General features: G+C 39.0%; 1 protein-coding gene across 1 annotated transcript; it reads left to right on the top strand.

The window, feature by feature from the left end:
- Window positions 1-2,194: 2,194 nt before the first annotated feature.
- wdr4 (WD repeat domain 4) lies at window positions 2,195-15,721 on the top strand. The gene is made up of 11 exons (XM_020099632.2): window positions 2,195-2,323; window positions 3,522-3,590; window positions 3,822-3,968; window positions 4,063-4,219; window positions 6,561-6,673; window positions 8,498-8,558; window positions 10,224-10,328; window positions 10,720-10,784; window positions 13,273-13,459; window positions 14,890-14,959; window positions 15,393-15,721. Exons 1-11 carry the CDS (start codon window positions 2,241-2,243, stop codon window positions 15,572-15,574), a joined length of 1,239 nt encoding a protein of 412 aa, XP_019955191.2. The 5' UTR covers window positions 2,195-2,240; the 3' UTR covers window positions 15,575-15,721.
- The last annotated feature ends 790 nt before the right edge of the window (window positions 15,722-16,511 follow it).

The raw sequence follows: 16,511 nt of genomic DNA, 5'->3' as shown, positions 1-16,511 counted from the left end.
TTGTTGTCCTGATGTGGTCCAAAGCAAACTTTACCTTCGGTGGAGTCAGGATCGGTAAAGATACGGATCCAGGGCTAACTATGTTCTTAAAAATGATTAAAGTGCATGAAGGAATGGCATCGAACACTACTGTGAATTCCTGAATTAACTTGTACTTGAATAGAATGTCTCTCTTATTCTATATACCTGTGTGGTGAGAAGTTCTGCTTGTATATGAGAGACCAGGCAAGAAGAACCTGCCTGTGGAAAGCGAATAGTTTTATAGGGAGTTTATCTAAGCCCAATTATCTAAGCCCAATAAATTCTCATTAAAACGTATCAAAACTCATTATTCTGGGTCGTAAAATCCAGAAAATTAAGCCCTCCAGATTCGTTATTATTCATAACAACACTTTTCTTGATATAATACCTACCATTTTTCTAATTAGAATTAAAAAGCATTTGATCAATAACCTTGCTATCATTACTGTCAAGATGTAAGGCCAGTGTATGTGAGCCGAGATAAACCCTCAGCCTTCATTATTGAGACTCTCGATAAGTCTCTTTGCAACTATTGATTCAATTGCATCTTGATTTTTGGTCTTTAGAAATGTGGATCCCCTAAGAAGTAATTTGGTATTTTACAGGGATATTGCAAATAGTGTGTACATTACAGTCTTTAACAGCCAACAGTTTACATTTATGTTTATTAAAGCATGAACCAGATGGCTTTGAAAAGTCATTAATCACATGAAGGGCAACAGGTATTTGATTTGCATCTGTCAAGAAGAATGTTGTGTCATCCGCCACTTGACTAATGACAATATCCCTACCGGCTATGGAGAAAATGAAAATTATGTTATTTTGAATCAAAGGCCTTACAGAAGTCTAGAAAGAGGAAAAAACTATCCTAAAATACCAGCTCAGAATAATCAAGTATGCCCAAGACAAGTCTTACATTATTAGAAATATGTCTATTTCTTAAGCCTGACTGAGTCTCAATAATAATTGTGTTAAGGATCACTTTAAGTCTATTGGAAGAAAACAAGAGAATCATTTTAAAATCATTGTCAAGTAGAAAAATAGGTCTCCAGTTATCGATGAGAAGCACATCTTTTTTTTGGTTTCGGGAATCATTGTAATAAACCTCTTGAGTGAGGCTGGGCAACAGAGTCTCAGCTGGGAGGAAGAACATTACTTTCTATACTTTCTGAAAATACCTGCAACAGAAATGGTGTTAGTTTGCTTGAAAATGTTTTGTAAAATTCTGCAGTTTAGCCATCTGTTCCCGGAAATGTATTATTCTTAAATTGGGTTAAATTAGTTTATCTAGTTCTGACTGTCCAATAGTTTCAACCTATCCTCCTCTGAGACGTCCTCTGGGGGCTTTTGATAAAATGAGGTAAATTTAGTAATCACATTTTCTTCCTCAGCTCTTATAGACTTAGCAACACAACTCCCATACCTTTGTAAAAATGTACTTGTTCAAACCTAAACAGCTCCCAGTTGGTGTGATATGACTTCTTCCTCTTGGCCTTGTTCCAAAATTGAGTAATTAATTAATTAACTTCTACTTTAAACCAAATTTCATCACCCCATTGTGATTTCCAAATGTTGACATTAGAAGATGCAGAATGAGATTCTTGAAAAAAACCAAATAACAAAGCTCTTTGTTTACATGTCTGCCTCAAACCCCTGGTATTAAGAGAAACAAGAGATAAAGACAACGTGGATAAAGAACAAGAGAAAAAAGTGAGCAGTAAGTTCCAACCAGTTGAAAAGAAGAGTACAGCAACATAGGAGCTCTGCATCATTTAAAGAAAATACCAGTATAATTAACATAAACATGTGACAAGCCAAAGGAAAGTTCAGCGTCATTTGCCAGCTACCTTGGCCTTAAATTTGACCCATAATCCAAAAATACTTATAGCAAAGCTTTATAAAGAGCAAAATGAATAAATGTTTAGACCTATGGTTTAAATATGAACCTAGTTCAAAACATAGGCACAAAAGGAGAGAAGGCCCTTCAAGGAAATAGAGAAAAAGGAAAAGTCATTCAGAGTTATTAACCATCTGTCCAACTCAATGGGCAAAACTGTTATTCAGGAGGGAGGCCAGCTTCAGCTACATTGATGAGGTGAGAGCAGAGACGCTCTCATCTGACGTTCCACACTCCTGTCCGGTGGGTGGCGGTGGTGCACCTGTACGCTCAAATCGAAAACGGAAAGAAGTGTGAGCGATTGTCGCGTGCTACCGCCAGCATGACAACAGTGGGGTTCTGTGGAAAGTGGTTTATTTCCACCTGCGACAAGAAACTCGTTGCAGTTCACACCAAACAAAACAGGTTGGCACCGTTTTTAAAGCGTCTTTCATCACGTGTGACTTCAGGCAGATGTGAGACGCTGTTTTCACCGGTCAGCAGTTTTAGCTAGATGCCAGTCTTTGACAAACGGTTGACTTGGCGCTGCGAGTTACAAGCTGTTACCTTTCGGTGAATGTTGGAAAAGTGCAAGACGACATGGCAACTGAGTAACACAGTTTGGCCTTCATCGCAGGCTCATCATCGTTGCCATCATTAGCATAGATGTCACGTGTCATGCTGTCTTCATCTACAAAGTCATTGTCGTAGTTGTGACCGTGATCATACATTGCAAAAGGTAGAAAGTGTTATCCTCCGCGTGTTAAAGTACTGTTGCTAGATTTCAGTCTCATATTGAGAGGTTTTGAGTTGTGTTGATATCAAAGCTAGCGTGGGTGATTACAAGATTCATCTGTAGTGCCAAATCAACACTGTCAATTCATTTCCTACGAGAACCCAGAGGTTCTTGCATTATAGACATAGTGTAACACAAGCCATTGTATTACACAACAAGAACGTCCAAAAATGACAAAGGGATGATTTACATAACAAATGGTCAGATTAAAGGTTCAGTGTGTAGAATTTAGTGGAATTTAGTAATCACATTTTCTTCCTCAGCTCTTATAGACTTAGCAACACAACTCCCATACCTTTGTAAAAATGTACTCGTTTCAAACCTCTTCTCTTACAGGTTCTCTTACATGTTTAGAAGTGGAGGGTGAGGTGAGGGGCGTTCAGCTGCAGCTTCAAATCTAGAATTTCACTAAATCCTACACACTGAACCTTTAATCTGACCATTTGTTATGTAAACACATTTTTGGACTTTTGTCTTTAATTTAGACAACGTTCTTGTACAATAATCAAGACTGATGATACAGAAATGTTAAAATGTGTTCAAAAAGGCTTAAAGATTAAGTCTTTGAAAAGACTATAAAACAGCCCACTCACAACAACATTTAATTTGCTGATAGAAAAAGAAACTACCCAACTGAATTATATATAATTGTTATGGGCCGTAACAGTGTGTGCTCCCCTGCAGCATTTGCCTTTTTTAGAACAAGTGTATGGAAGCAGGATTTCAAATTGAATTGGTATATGGGAAATACAACTTTGAGGCTGGGAAGTTAAGATCAACTGAGTGTATATCAAACTGCTACATCTGCTCTTCTCTACTTTATTGCAGAGAGCCATTCGTTTTTGACTGCAGCACTGCTGATAAGAGGCCAAAGAATACAAAGAATGACAACAACAGGTAAAAACAAGCAACTGATCGTGGGTTGTTAAGTAAGTGGTAAGCATTTATGCTTTGCTAAGAAAAAAAAAATGCATACAAAAAGAAAGGGATTACTCTCAATTTTATAACAGAAACAAAAAAAACATACATAGTTTTCTGGTCTCAACAATAGGATAATGGAAAGATTAACAGAGTGTAATTTAAATATATCCATGTATAACAGCTGTGGCTTGTCCCCTCTGTCATCAGTGATGATGGTGCCTCAGAGGAAATGGGAAGTGACAGAGTCCTCGCGTTCACAGTGTCTCCCTCTGGAAATCTGGTGGCACTGACTGATGACACCAAAAGACTGGTTTTATTTCACTGTGAGCCTTCATGGCAGTGTATCAGCATCAGGTACTACTTAATACTCACTCTTGTACTGTACATGTTATGAAGCAGGATGTGCAGCGGCAGATCTATTAATAATAGCTATGTGTGACTTACACAGATGGGTGGCAAGGAGGTGCACAACCCTTGTGTTCAGCCAGGCCGAGGATGAGCTGCTGGTGGCTGATAAATCAGGAGACGTGTACTCCTTCTCAGTGGTGGAACCGCAGAGGGATGGCGAACTGAAGATGGGACACCTGTCCATGTTGCTATCTATAGTAAGGAACACTAAGCTGCATAAACAGTGGGCAAATAGCACCATCACAAATGTAGTCTAGATAATTGTTAACAGCATGTGTCATTATGTGTAAATGCCTAAAGATCCACAATTACAGCTCAGTAGTCACTCAGAATTTTTACATACATGTAGGTACAGTGACTAGATGTTCCAGTTTTTCTAACCCTAACCATATTGTCTCAATGTCAAGCTGGGTGCTTCGAGTCCCAACCAATACATGTGAATTGTCTTGGTTTTTACCACAATTAAAAGAAGAATTACGATATTATATAAATATTTTTAGTACATATGACGTTTATCATGTTCTGTCCCACTCATTATTACCTAATGCAATATAAAAGCATTACATTGCACCACAAGTCTCTTTTCAGTAGGGATCAGTATGTATGTGTGTCGATCAATAAAATAGTTTATGAGTCATAGTCAAGTATCACGGTCTTTGACACCGACAGCTGTTTCTAGCAGAACTTCTATAGTGCTTAAAGGGATAGTTCACCCAAAAAGGATAATTCACTCATTGTCTACTTACCTCTATGCCGAAATAAGGGTGGATGAAGTGTTTGAGTCCACAAAACACGCCATTTTAATTTGGGTGTACAATTATCTGCGTTTTTGCTCCAAAATAGGGCGGAGTGCAAGTGACGTCTGTAGACCTAGATGACTATTACCTTGATGTTCATTACAGCTTTATAACTTGACAAGCACATGTCCGAAAATTCCTAGGTTTGTATGATATACTGCATGTGATGCAGGAGGAGCAGAAGAGTGAACAGAGAGAACAGCGCTGATTTAAAATGTGTTTCCGTTCACTGATGCATTAATGACCATTGTGGGAGCAACAGTTTACTCTGCTTCTTACAGCCACACTTAGTCTTTGCAAACAGAAATTACTTATGTGTGCTCTTGCATAAAGATTGGAAGAGTATAAATAGAACCACATGCTGTCATTGTGCCTTCGGTCCCATGTTACACCTGCTGTAAAGCCTTGTTAAGTACAACACAAGGGTCACGCAAAATACATGATCGGAGTTTTCCCTTGTTTCCCTATAGCAGCATAACTAAGTGAATGGTTCAGGGCTCATATCAGCCAGCACTAACTATTGGCTTTTTCAAAAAGGAATGTTTTAAGTCAACCTTAAATGTAAAGAGTGTCTCTGCCTGAACCCAGACTGGGAGCTGGTTCCTGGTTGTGCTCTGAGCTCTCTGAGAAATTTAAAGATACCTCTTGCTAAGTTCCAGTTCAATCCACTATTATTTCTATGGGGCCAAAGTGGGCCCTATAGAAATAAGGTCCCGAACCCAGAGTGGGAGCTGGTTCCACAGGAGAGGAGCCTGGTAGCTGAATGCTCTACCTCCTGTTCTACTCTTACTGACTCTTGGAACCACAATGTTTTGGGAACGAAGTGATCCATTTGGATAATACAGTGTTATGAGCTCTGATATATGAAGGGGCTTGATTGTTAAGGGCTTTACATGTGAGGAGCAGGATCTTGAATTCTATTCTGAATTTTACAGGGAGCCAATGTAGAGAAGCTAAGACAGGAGTAATATGATCTCTCCATCTAGTTCCTGTCAGCACTCGTGCTGCAGCATTTTGTACCAACTGGAGGCTTTTCACAGACTAACTGGGACATCCTGATAATAAAGAATTACAGTAATCCAGTCTAGAGGTAACAAATGCATGAACATGTAACATGTAAACAGTGGTCTGATGTCTGAGTTTTTGGTTTTTATGTTTCTAGTTTATTGTAGAAAGACCTTACAAAAGGGTTATCATCCAAAAACCTTCACCAGTGATTTAAGCATAGAGAAACATTTCCATTATGTATGCATTATTATGCTGTGATTTTACTGGTCTGGCCCACTTGAGATCAAAGTGGGCAGTATGTGGCCCCTTACTAAAATGAGTTTGACACCCCTGGTTTAGATGATGAAACTAGTGAGTCAGTTCAGGACGATCAAATTTCAAATCAAATCAAATTTTATTTTGTGTAGCCCAAATTCACAAAACACATTTTGCCTCAGAGGGCTTTACAATCTGTACAGGGAGTGACACCCTCTGTCCTTAGTCCCTCGGTTCGAAGATCAATTGAAGAAAAGTGGTCCAAATATAAATCTGGTGTTACAGGTGGTTCTATGGTTTCTGGACTCAACAATGTATCTGTGCTATTCATGCGGAGGAGGTGGGGGATTTTTCCCCTGATGTTTATAATTTTATTTGTGAAGTAGTTCATGAAATCATTGATTCTCAGGGTTTGAGGAATAGAGGGATTAATAGAGCTGTGATTCTCATTTCACTTTACCCTTCTGCTGTTTTTCAGACTATGTCACCCGATGACAAATACATCATCACAGCTGACCGTGATGAAAAGATCAGAGTGAGCCACTTCAAGTGTCCATACAACATCCAGTCCTTCTGCCTTGGACATCAACAGTGAGTAAATTACCTGAAAGGAGAAAATCACCAAGTTTTTGAAAACTCCATTTAATTAATATAAGACAGGAAATTTAGGGGAAAACAGAGGAATCAAAATCAAGAGAGTAGTTTTTCTAATTTTATTAAACACCTGCAGGTGGACGCCCTCCAGTCAAGAAGTTCCTCACTGAGAGGCACCTGTTGAACATACATCACTTCTCTTGACATGCTTACCTTGTATGGCACTTGGCCAAGTTAAAAGTGGACATGGACAGGAGACAGGTGTTCATGACAAGATTATGTGTTTATGGTGGACAGCTCTTTCCCTCTATTCTTATAATTTATAAGATGCATACAGTATATTGTGTGCATTTTTTTAAAACTACGTTCACTACAGTACTGAACTACACAGTATAGAGTAGTCACTTGTTCTTTACAAAGTGCTTTACAAATGACAAAACACATGGGGATACTAATTACGGTCTGAAGTCACTGGGAACAATGTCAGAGGAAATATCACGGTTTCATGATTTTCAAGATTATCGATGCCTTGTTGTGGAAGGTTGGTCAGTGAATTTGTGTTTCCTGTCATCATAAGCAGTGCATTCGTTTGGGATTTTTATTGTGAAGAGTCACTGGAAGAAGTTATTCTGTTTTGAGTGGAAGTGTTGACTAGTTGTGAAAGAATAAATGGGCATACTGTCCTGGTTCAACACTCTTTATGTTCTTTTTATACTATTACCTCTCAGTATAGGTGAATACAACTCTTGGCTACATTTATAATGGTTAATAGGAAGAGTGATGGTAATGACAGTATTATTGATATCAACAATAAGTAATAATAACCTTAATAAGGCCACCAATAAGAGAAAGAAAAAATCAGTAATAACCATTATTATCATAATTTATCATTAGAAGTAACAACCATTAGTATCAATATATATTAATAATAATGAATAACTATAATATTTCATTTATAATACAGTAATATATATTAATATAATAAAAAAATAACCCTTTATGTGAATATGTGTGTATATGTGTTATGGAAATGTTCTGGAAGCTGGTGAAAGGAGAACTCAGGCAGCAGCCAATATCTTATGCAGAAGATTTTAATGTAGAATTGATGCATCAAGGAGACCAGAAGGTGCAACAATATACAAACACTAACAGAGTAACAGAAGCAAGATGTCTCCCCCAGCCTCCCCATATATCTTCCTCTACTTTAGTCACATCAATGAATGGCTAGGATTGCTGTCACTCTCTATGTGCCATGTAGGTGTTTGCATCCTATTGGATAGTTAAATCTAAATATGCATCGTGTGCACACATTGTGTCCTTGCCACTGGTGTAATATGGAAAAGAGTTGGTGCCTCTCTGTTTGGGGCTTCTGAGTTAGATATGAAAGTTCTTAAGCGTAGGCAATACAATGTACTGTTGGTTGGTCCTTTATCTATAACATGACCTTGGGTAGTTCTTAGAGAGAGAGGGAGTATCTGTGGAATTAGCAAGGCACTCTTCTCTGAAATGGTGTACAGATATAATGTAATAAACACTATATATACTTAATACAGTATATAGTTGCATATACAGTAATGGGATTTACAAAATTCCTCAACTATATGTAAATGTGGTTATATATATATATATATATATTTATGCACCGCTCAAAATTAATTAAAAGTAGTAATCGTCAGTTAAACTTCAGGGATATCAGAGCAATTGTCAGATCTTACACTGGTGCAGTGGGCCCTGGATTCCTCCTGGTGCAGGACAATATATATATATATAATATAGATAGTTTTCATTACTGTTTATGTCTTTTGTCCTATTTTCTCTCAGGTTTGTCAGTGCCTTGCTGATCCCATCAGCTCAATCCCACTGTCTGCTGTCTGGATCGGGGGTAAGTTACATCAACACACATACAACTTATCAACATCCTGTGCTTTATGTTTTCAATTTTAGTTAATAATGAAATTATAGTTTGATTAGAAATGGCCATTTCAACTAGGGCTACACAATATTAAAATATTACATTAAAACAAAATGTATCATCATCACGATATAAACAAGCATGAGATATACACTCAACGGCCACTTTATTAGGTACACCTTGCTAGTACCGGGTTGGACCCCCTTTTCACTTCAGAACTGCCTTAATTCTTCGTAGCAAAGATTCAATAAGGTGTTGGAAACATTCCTCAGATTTTGGTCCATATTGGCATGATAGCATCACGCAGTTACTGCAGATTTGTCGGCTGCACATCCATGCACATCCCATTTCACCACATCCCAAAGGTGCTCTGTTGGATTGAGATCTGGTGACTGTGGAGGCCATTGGAGTACAGTGAACTCCTTGTCATGTTCAAGAAACCAGTTTAAGAGGATGTAAGCTTTGTGACATGGTGCATTATCCTGCTGGAAGTAGCCATCAGAAGATGGGTACAGTGTGGTCCCTTCAAGGGATGGACAAGGTCAGCAACAATACTCAGGTAGGCTGTGGTGTTTAAACAATGCTCAATTGGTTCTAAGGGGCCCAAAGTGTGCCAAGAAAATATCCCCCCACACCATAACACCACCACCACCAGCCTGAACCGTTGATACAAGGCAGGATGGATCCATGCTTTCCTGTTGTTTATGCCATATTCTGACCCTCCCATCTGAATGTTGCAGCTGAAATTAAGGCAACGTTTTTTCAATCTTCTATTGTCCAGTTTTGGTGAGCCTGTTTGAATTGTAGCCTCAGTTTTATGTTCTTAGCTGACAGGAGTGGCATCCAGTGTGGTCTTCTGCTGCTGTAGCCCATCTGCTTCAAGGTTCCACGTGTCGTGTGTTCAGAGATGGTATTCTGCATACCTTGGTTGTAACAAGTGGTTATTTGAGTTACTGTTGCCTTTCTATCATCTCGAACCACTCTGCCCATTCTCCTCTGACCTCTGACAGCAATAAGGCATTTTTGTCCACACAACTGCTGCTCACTGGATATTTTGTGTTTTTCAGACAATTCTCTGTAAACCCTAGAGATGGTTGTGCGTGAAAATCCCAGTAGATTAGCAGGTTATGAAATACTCAGACCAGCCCGTCTGGCACCAACAACCATGCTGATGCTCCGTTTGAACTTCAGCAAGTCGTCTTCATCACGTCTAGATGCCTAAATGCATTGAGTTGCTTGAACTGCGATAAATGATGTGCCATGCATTCATGCTCCGCATTTCCATAGATTTGGCCAATCAGATGAATGCCTGCTGCTCTAGTTTATAAATTAAAGATCATTGATGAGATTTTCTGACATTGAATCATTGTCGGAAGAAGTAAATAAAATAAATAAATCCATTATTGCATCAATCATTTCTTTTTTAAGTTACTTTTTAATGTTGACAAGGCAGAGCCATGTAAACATTGAAATTATGAAAAAAAATGGTGCTTACAGAGACAAAACGTTGTACTGTGGACAGTGTACATGCAGCAAAAATCTGCAGGTGAAAACTTTGTTTTAAAATTTAAAAACATTAAAAACCTATGTCCAGTGGATTTTCAGCATAATGTGAAGTGTTTTTGTGACTTTTAGGATGGGACTGTGAAGCTGTGGGAGTATGAGTCTGGCCTTAGGCTGCAAAGCTGGGACCTCAAAGAACTTGAAGAGACACCAAGCTCTAACGATGACAAAGAGAAGGTAACCAAGGCATAATTGCACCAGGAATGCAGAAAAGACCAACGAGCATGAATTGGTTACCATGTTGAGTCTTTCTGTGTTAACTGCTAAAACAATTTACCCCTGACTATCAATGTTATGTACTTACTGTATATGTGTTAAGGATTAGCAGCTCTGTTTGGCTGTCTTTAAAGGGCTAGTTTCAGCCAGAAATGAAAATTGACTACCTTAAAGGAGAAAATTGCCAAGAACAGATGCCAAACATTTGGCTCTGGCACATCAATCAATCAATCGATCAAATTTTATTTGTATAGCCCATAACCACAAAAGTCAGGAGATGATTGTGTTTAGTTCTGTTTCGTCTGTTTCATATTGTACAGTCATTTCATCCACTTTCTGTCTTTTTTTCCAGAGGCCAACTGTGTGTCGTATCACCAGCTCCCCTGATGGATGCCACATTGCTGTGCAGTGTGAAAGGTGAGTGTAACTCGCTGTGTTAATTTGTCCTTTGGGTTTTTTAATGTCAAATCATCAGACTTTTGGGCCACACATTCACAGACATCGTCGAGATAAGTTCGGTATTCTAATAAAACAAAAAACATGGATTGGAGCTGAGCTTGGTCAAATACTAGTGTGCTCTCTGCTCCATTGCTTCAACAAACAAAACTAAACAAACACAGGTAGCACATTAACCATTCAGCCCATCAAAAGCCTGGACCAACTGCAGTCCCAGTTGATCCTACTCAAGCCCAAGCCGCAACACATGTGAAACTGTATGTACTGTGTCAGAAAATAATGTAAACACATTATTTTCTGACACCTCTAACAAGGTGAAATATTTGATGAAGCTGTGGTATAAGGAGGAATAAGTGATATCCAAATTTACCTTCTCCAGCTCCAAACTAGGCATTTACCTTTAGAGGCTTTTATTCAAAGTGACTTACAACTGGGGGCCAACACTAAATCTAAATGGAGATATTGAAACATATTCACGCAGTTAAAACTCCAAGCATGTACCCAGTTCAGTCCTATTCAGGGCATGTAGTAAAATAAGAGTTTTCATTGCAAGTCATTTCTAGTATAGACTTTTCTACAATATACTGTATATAATTGTCAGTAAAGTTATGTCAATTTTAACAGTATCCTATTCTTTCACTGAATATAGAATATATCAGAGGTAATGCCTTTCTCTATAATGAGGCCCTGATTGTAAAGAATATAACATAAAATCATCACCAATAGTAAAAATTAGTTGAATCCAAAAAACATGTCTTTATTCCAATCAGAATTTCATTGTAAGGGACACATACAGAGAGATGAAAATGGAATAGCCTGCTTCTTCATTATGGACTTTAAAAGATTTTTTCCTTCAACCATGTGTATTTACCTCTGAAAGGAACATGGAAGGGACTCTGAAGTATTAAAGATTAATTTCCACATACATGATTTCTATGAGCTACTCCATTCATAATATATAAAACATGCGATTCTTCATATCAATTGTTCCTCAAATATGGCACAAAATCAATACAAATTTATTTGGAGTAAATAAAGGTTGGGTTAGGGTTAGGGTTTTTTTGTGCAAAAAAAGTGGGTTTATGTTAAAAATCACTCTTTTCTATTCTCCACAGTAGGAAAGTGTAATATTGTAGACTCACAATGTCCCACTCTAATCAGCTAATTAACTCCAAACAACTGCAAAGGTTTCCTGAGCCTTTAAATGGTCTCTAAGGCTGGTTCAGTAGGCTACACAGTCTTGGGGAAGACTGCTGACTTGACAGTTGTCTAGAAGACAGACATTGACACCCTCCGCAAGGAAGGTAAGCCACAAAAGGTCATTGCTAAAGGCGCTGGCTGTTCACAGAGTGCTGTATCCAAGCGAATTCATGGCAAGTTGAGTGGAAGAAAAAAAATGTGGTAGAAAAAGGTGCACAAGCAACAGGGATAACCGCAGCCTTGAGAGGATCGTGAAACGGCCATTCAAGAATATGGGGGAGATTCACAAGGAGGCTGGAGTCAGTGCATCAAGAGCCACCACGCACAGACGTATCCAGGACATGGGCTACAACTGTCGCATTCCTCATGTCAAGCCACTCCTGAACCGGAGACAACATCAGAAGCGTCTTACCTGGGCTAAGGAGAAAAAGAACTGGACTGTTGCTCAGTGGTCCAAAGTCCTCTTTTCAGACGAAAGTAAATTTTGCATTTCATTTGGAAATCTAGGTCCCAGAGTCTGGAGGAAGAGTGGAGAAGCACAGAATCCAAGTTGCTTGAAGTCCAGTGTGAAGTTTCTACAGTCAGTGATGATTTGGAGAGCCATGTCATCTGCTGGTGTTGGTCCACCTTGTTTTATCAAGTCCAAAGTCAACGCAGCCGTCTACCAGGACATATTAGAGCACTTCATGCTTCCTTCCGCTAACAAGCTTTATGGAGATGCTGATTTCATTTTTCATCAGGACCTGGCACCTGCCTGCACTGCCAAAAGTACCAATATCTGGTTTAATGACCATGGTATCACTGTGCTTGATTGGCCAGCAAACTCGCCTGACCTGAACCCCATAAAGAATCTATGGGGTATTGTCAAGTGGAACATGAGAGACACCAGACCCAACAATGCAGACGAGCTGAAGGCCGCTATCAAAGCAACCTGGGCTCCCATAACACCTTAGCAGTGCCACAGGCTGATCACCTTGCAGTAATTCATGCAAAAGGAGCCCTGACCAAGTATTGAGGGCACATATGTATGACATACTTTTCTGTATGCTGACATTTCTGTATTAAAAATCCTTTGTTTTATTGGTCTTATGTAATACTCTAATTTTCTGAGATACTGAATCTTAAAGTCAGTCTGCAGAAACTGGCCAATCAGTGAAATCATCAATTACTCAGTCAGAATTGGCTTCTAAAATACTGATAGATCCAATCAGACACCAGTTGATCACTAATGTTTCTTATGTTTCCCCAGAGTATCTACAGTCCAGTTCTTCACCCTGGACCTGGTGGGTAAAGAGAAGCTTGTGCCACATAGTCAGCTGTCTTTGCCACACTGTCCCCTTGACATGACCTTTGACTCAGAGAATAGGCTCTGGGTGCTGATGGAGTCCTATGATGCACCACTCCAAATCTTCTCACACAGACAAGGCTCCTGGGAGGTACAGTGTGATAAATTTACACACCTTCAGACATTGACCTAAGTTGATAGTATTAATGTTGGCTGCTTTCAAAGAGATTCACAGAAGGATTTTCAAATTATTATAGAGCTTCACTACTGATAAAAGGCTTAGAGCACTCTTTCCACGTTTTACATGGTGTAATGTTGTTTTCGAATAAGCATTGAACAAATTATTGCTAATTATACTCTTTAGATATTTTGAAAATATTTATATTCTAATATATATTTTGTCAAATGTGAAGTTTGATGCAGGTTGGATAATGTGCACTGAAGCTTCCTGTTTTATGGTTAAACATTGACATGTCGACACCATGCCACGTACACACCCTCTGACAAAGAGCACAACTTTTTATCATTAAGGCGTTTGATTGCATAGGCCAAATTCTGAAGTCAATGTTATCAATCATAAATGGCTGACTTCTGTTGGGTTTGGTATAAGGGTCCTCTTGACTTTTTTGTATGTCTGGGCATGATACATAAGCCCAAAGATTTTCATCCATTTTGGTAAAATGTACCACAGTGGCTGCACTTTGAGGGGGTGCTATCATGTCAGTTGGATACGCCATTTCACAACCATTTCACATCCGCCAATATAAAATTCATTGGAAGGAGAAGAATAATAAAGACACAAACGTAAAGGGATAGTTCACGGAAAAATGAAAATTCACTCATTATCTTCTTCAGATGTCATAAAATTACAGAAAGAAACATAATATGCCTCCATACTGCTCCTGTAGTGTCATCCAAGTGTCTGGAGACCAGACATTCAAATTTGACTCGTAACAGCGTCATTTATACCATGGTTTTAGTCTAAAATTCCCCTACCACAAGCAGCATGCTAGTGGATGAAGCGATGCTAACGCATGCCCCTGGGTGTGAGCTTTTGTGCAGTGGTATAACGGTGTAAATGACACAGCTTCGAGTCAAATTTGAATGTCCAGTTACTACGGACACTTGCATGACACCACAGGAGCAGTACGGGTGCATTTCTTTTCACCATTTACTTTAATTGTATTGGATTTGGCTGCAACACTGTTTACCTCTGAACCTCCAAAAGTGTTTTGTGGACTCAAACACTTCACCCATCCCTCCATCGGCATAGTGATGAGTAGATAATGAGTCAATTTTCATTTTACAGTGAACTGTCCCTTTAAGTCACAGTTAGCATCTGATTTGGCATTATCTTAAATTCTGACAGATTTGCTCCACACAGTATTCACTTGCTCTACAAGAATTGGATGGAAGTTTCTGTGTATTGATATCTGCTGGACCTTAGATGTGGGCTCTGGTCTTTGACCTAGCCACTCATAAAACAGTTTGGTGTAGTTCACATTTTCTTTTATTATTATTATAATTCCATCCTGTGTGCACTGGTTCTCGCTGACCTGTGTGCTCTCCTGCTTCATCTAGTGTGATCATGAGAGCCCTGAACTCCACACAGTCACTGAAGCCTTCAGGCCACATTGGGAAACATTGGAAGGTGAGTGACGACACACGTGCAACCACTCCTCCATTGTAGCCTTTTGGCTTTTCGGTGCATTCTTTGTGTCTACCCTTTTATTCTCATCCCACATGTACCCTCTATACAGAAATAACTGTGAGGTGATGTAACATGTAACATGTCAACTCACCCAAAGCATCTTGAGCTGTTTACACAGACTACATACAGAACATTTTGGTTCATGATGATCTGCTTCAACCTGCTGTGGTTATCCTACCACCTTAAACAGATGCTTTGGGTAATGTTTTGTCCTCTTCTACAATTATGTCTCAGAGGGCTGTACTTTGCACACAATTCACCATTTGATATATACTTTTGTTTTGGGGACATTTATTTTGTACACAGAATGGAACAGAATACATTAGGAGAGTGACAAGAACTAACTTCATGTTACTGTTCTCTTACACAACAGCCTCCACCAGGACCAACAACCGGTTCGAGCATCTGTACAAGACGAGTTTTGACAATGTGACAGTATACCTACAGAAGAAGCAGCAGAGACTGGAGGACCAGCAGCTGAAGAGGACGATGACACAGAAGACAAACAACAACAAGAAGGCCAAGAAGGACACATCAAGAACTGTAAATCAATGATACTACTAATCAACAGCGCTATTGTTTCCTTTATTTGACTCTTGAATGAATCTAAGTTGAATGTGTGCATGTATACATTGAAAGTGTGTATTTTGCCACATTGCCTGTGTAAATTGATTTTTCAAAATAAACTTTTTTGACATTTAATTGTTGCTTCTTTTTCTGCCTTCATCATTGCTTGTGAGTGTGCACCTCTCCCCACCTTCACTACTGCTCTTCACTCTCTACTTTGACTTTAATAACTATGTAAATTGCCTTTAGATAATGTATGTTGTGATTTGTCACAATACAGATCAAATTTATCTGAATTTTGTCACATTTTTATACCTTCACGCTGGCATTAGTCGAGCCAGAGGTAATACTGCATGGTTTGTCAGCCACAACACATTGGGCCTCATGCAAGAACCGTTTGTAAGAACAGATTTGTTAAGTTTTGTGTGAGTGATTTAGGAGAACTTGCCACATTAACAAATTTTATGTTTTGAATGATCTTTCAGGTAAAAACACAATTTATGCGACCTGTTGTCACATGCAATTAGTCTGCTGTTATTCAAACTGAGTTTTTCCACTCATGCATTGTACTTTCCATTAGTTTGAAATAGGTATAAATAAGTATAATAATTACACCTCATAATTATGTTGATATTCTTTGTAACTGCAATTTGAATTATAATTCTACATTTATTAATTATTAATTCTACCTTTTTGATGGCAAAGCACACAGCTCCTTTGTTCTGCAAAATAATGCAGATTGGCATGTCTTGTGCAAGGAAGACAAGTAAGGTGACTTCCCTAATTGCTCCAGGTGACTGAGGTTATGCTGTCCTTGGCTCATGACGCCTCTAGTCGGCCAGACAAGACAGGAAGGCAACGAGTCGTGTGCTTGTGCCATGGTAGTGCACACAGTTGGTGTGTGAAGGCAAGGTTGGTGGCTACT

This window comes from Paralichthys olivaceus, chromosome 10, assembly GCF_024713975.1.
Source record: "Paralichthys olivaceus isolate ysfri-2021 chromosome 10, ASM2471397v2, whole genome shotgun sequence".
Classification (NCBI taxonomy): Eukaryota; Metazoa; Chordata; class Actinopteri; order Pleuronectiformes; family Paralichthyidae; genus Paralichthys; species Paralichthys olivaceus.
This window is presented reverse-complemented; position numbering and strand designations above follow the sequence as displayed.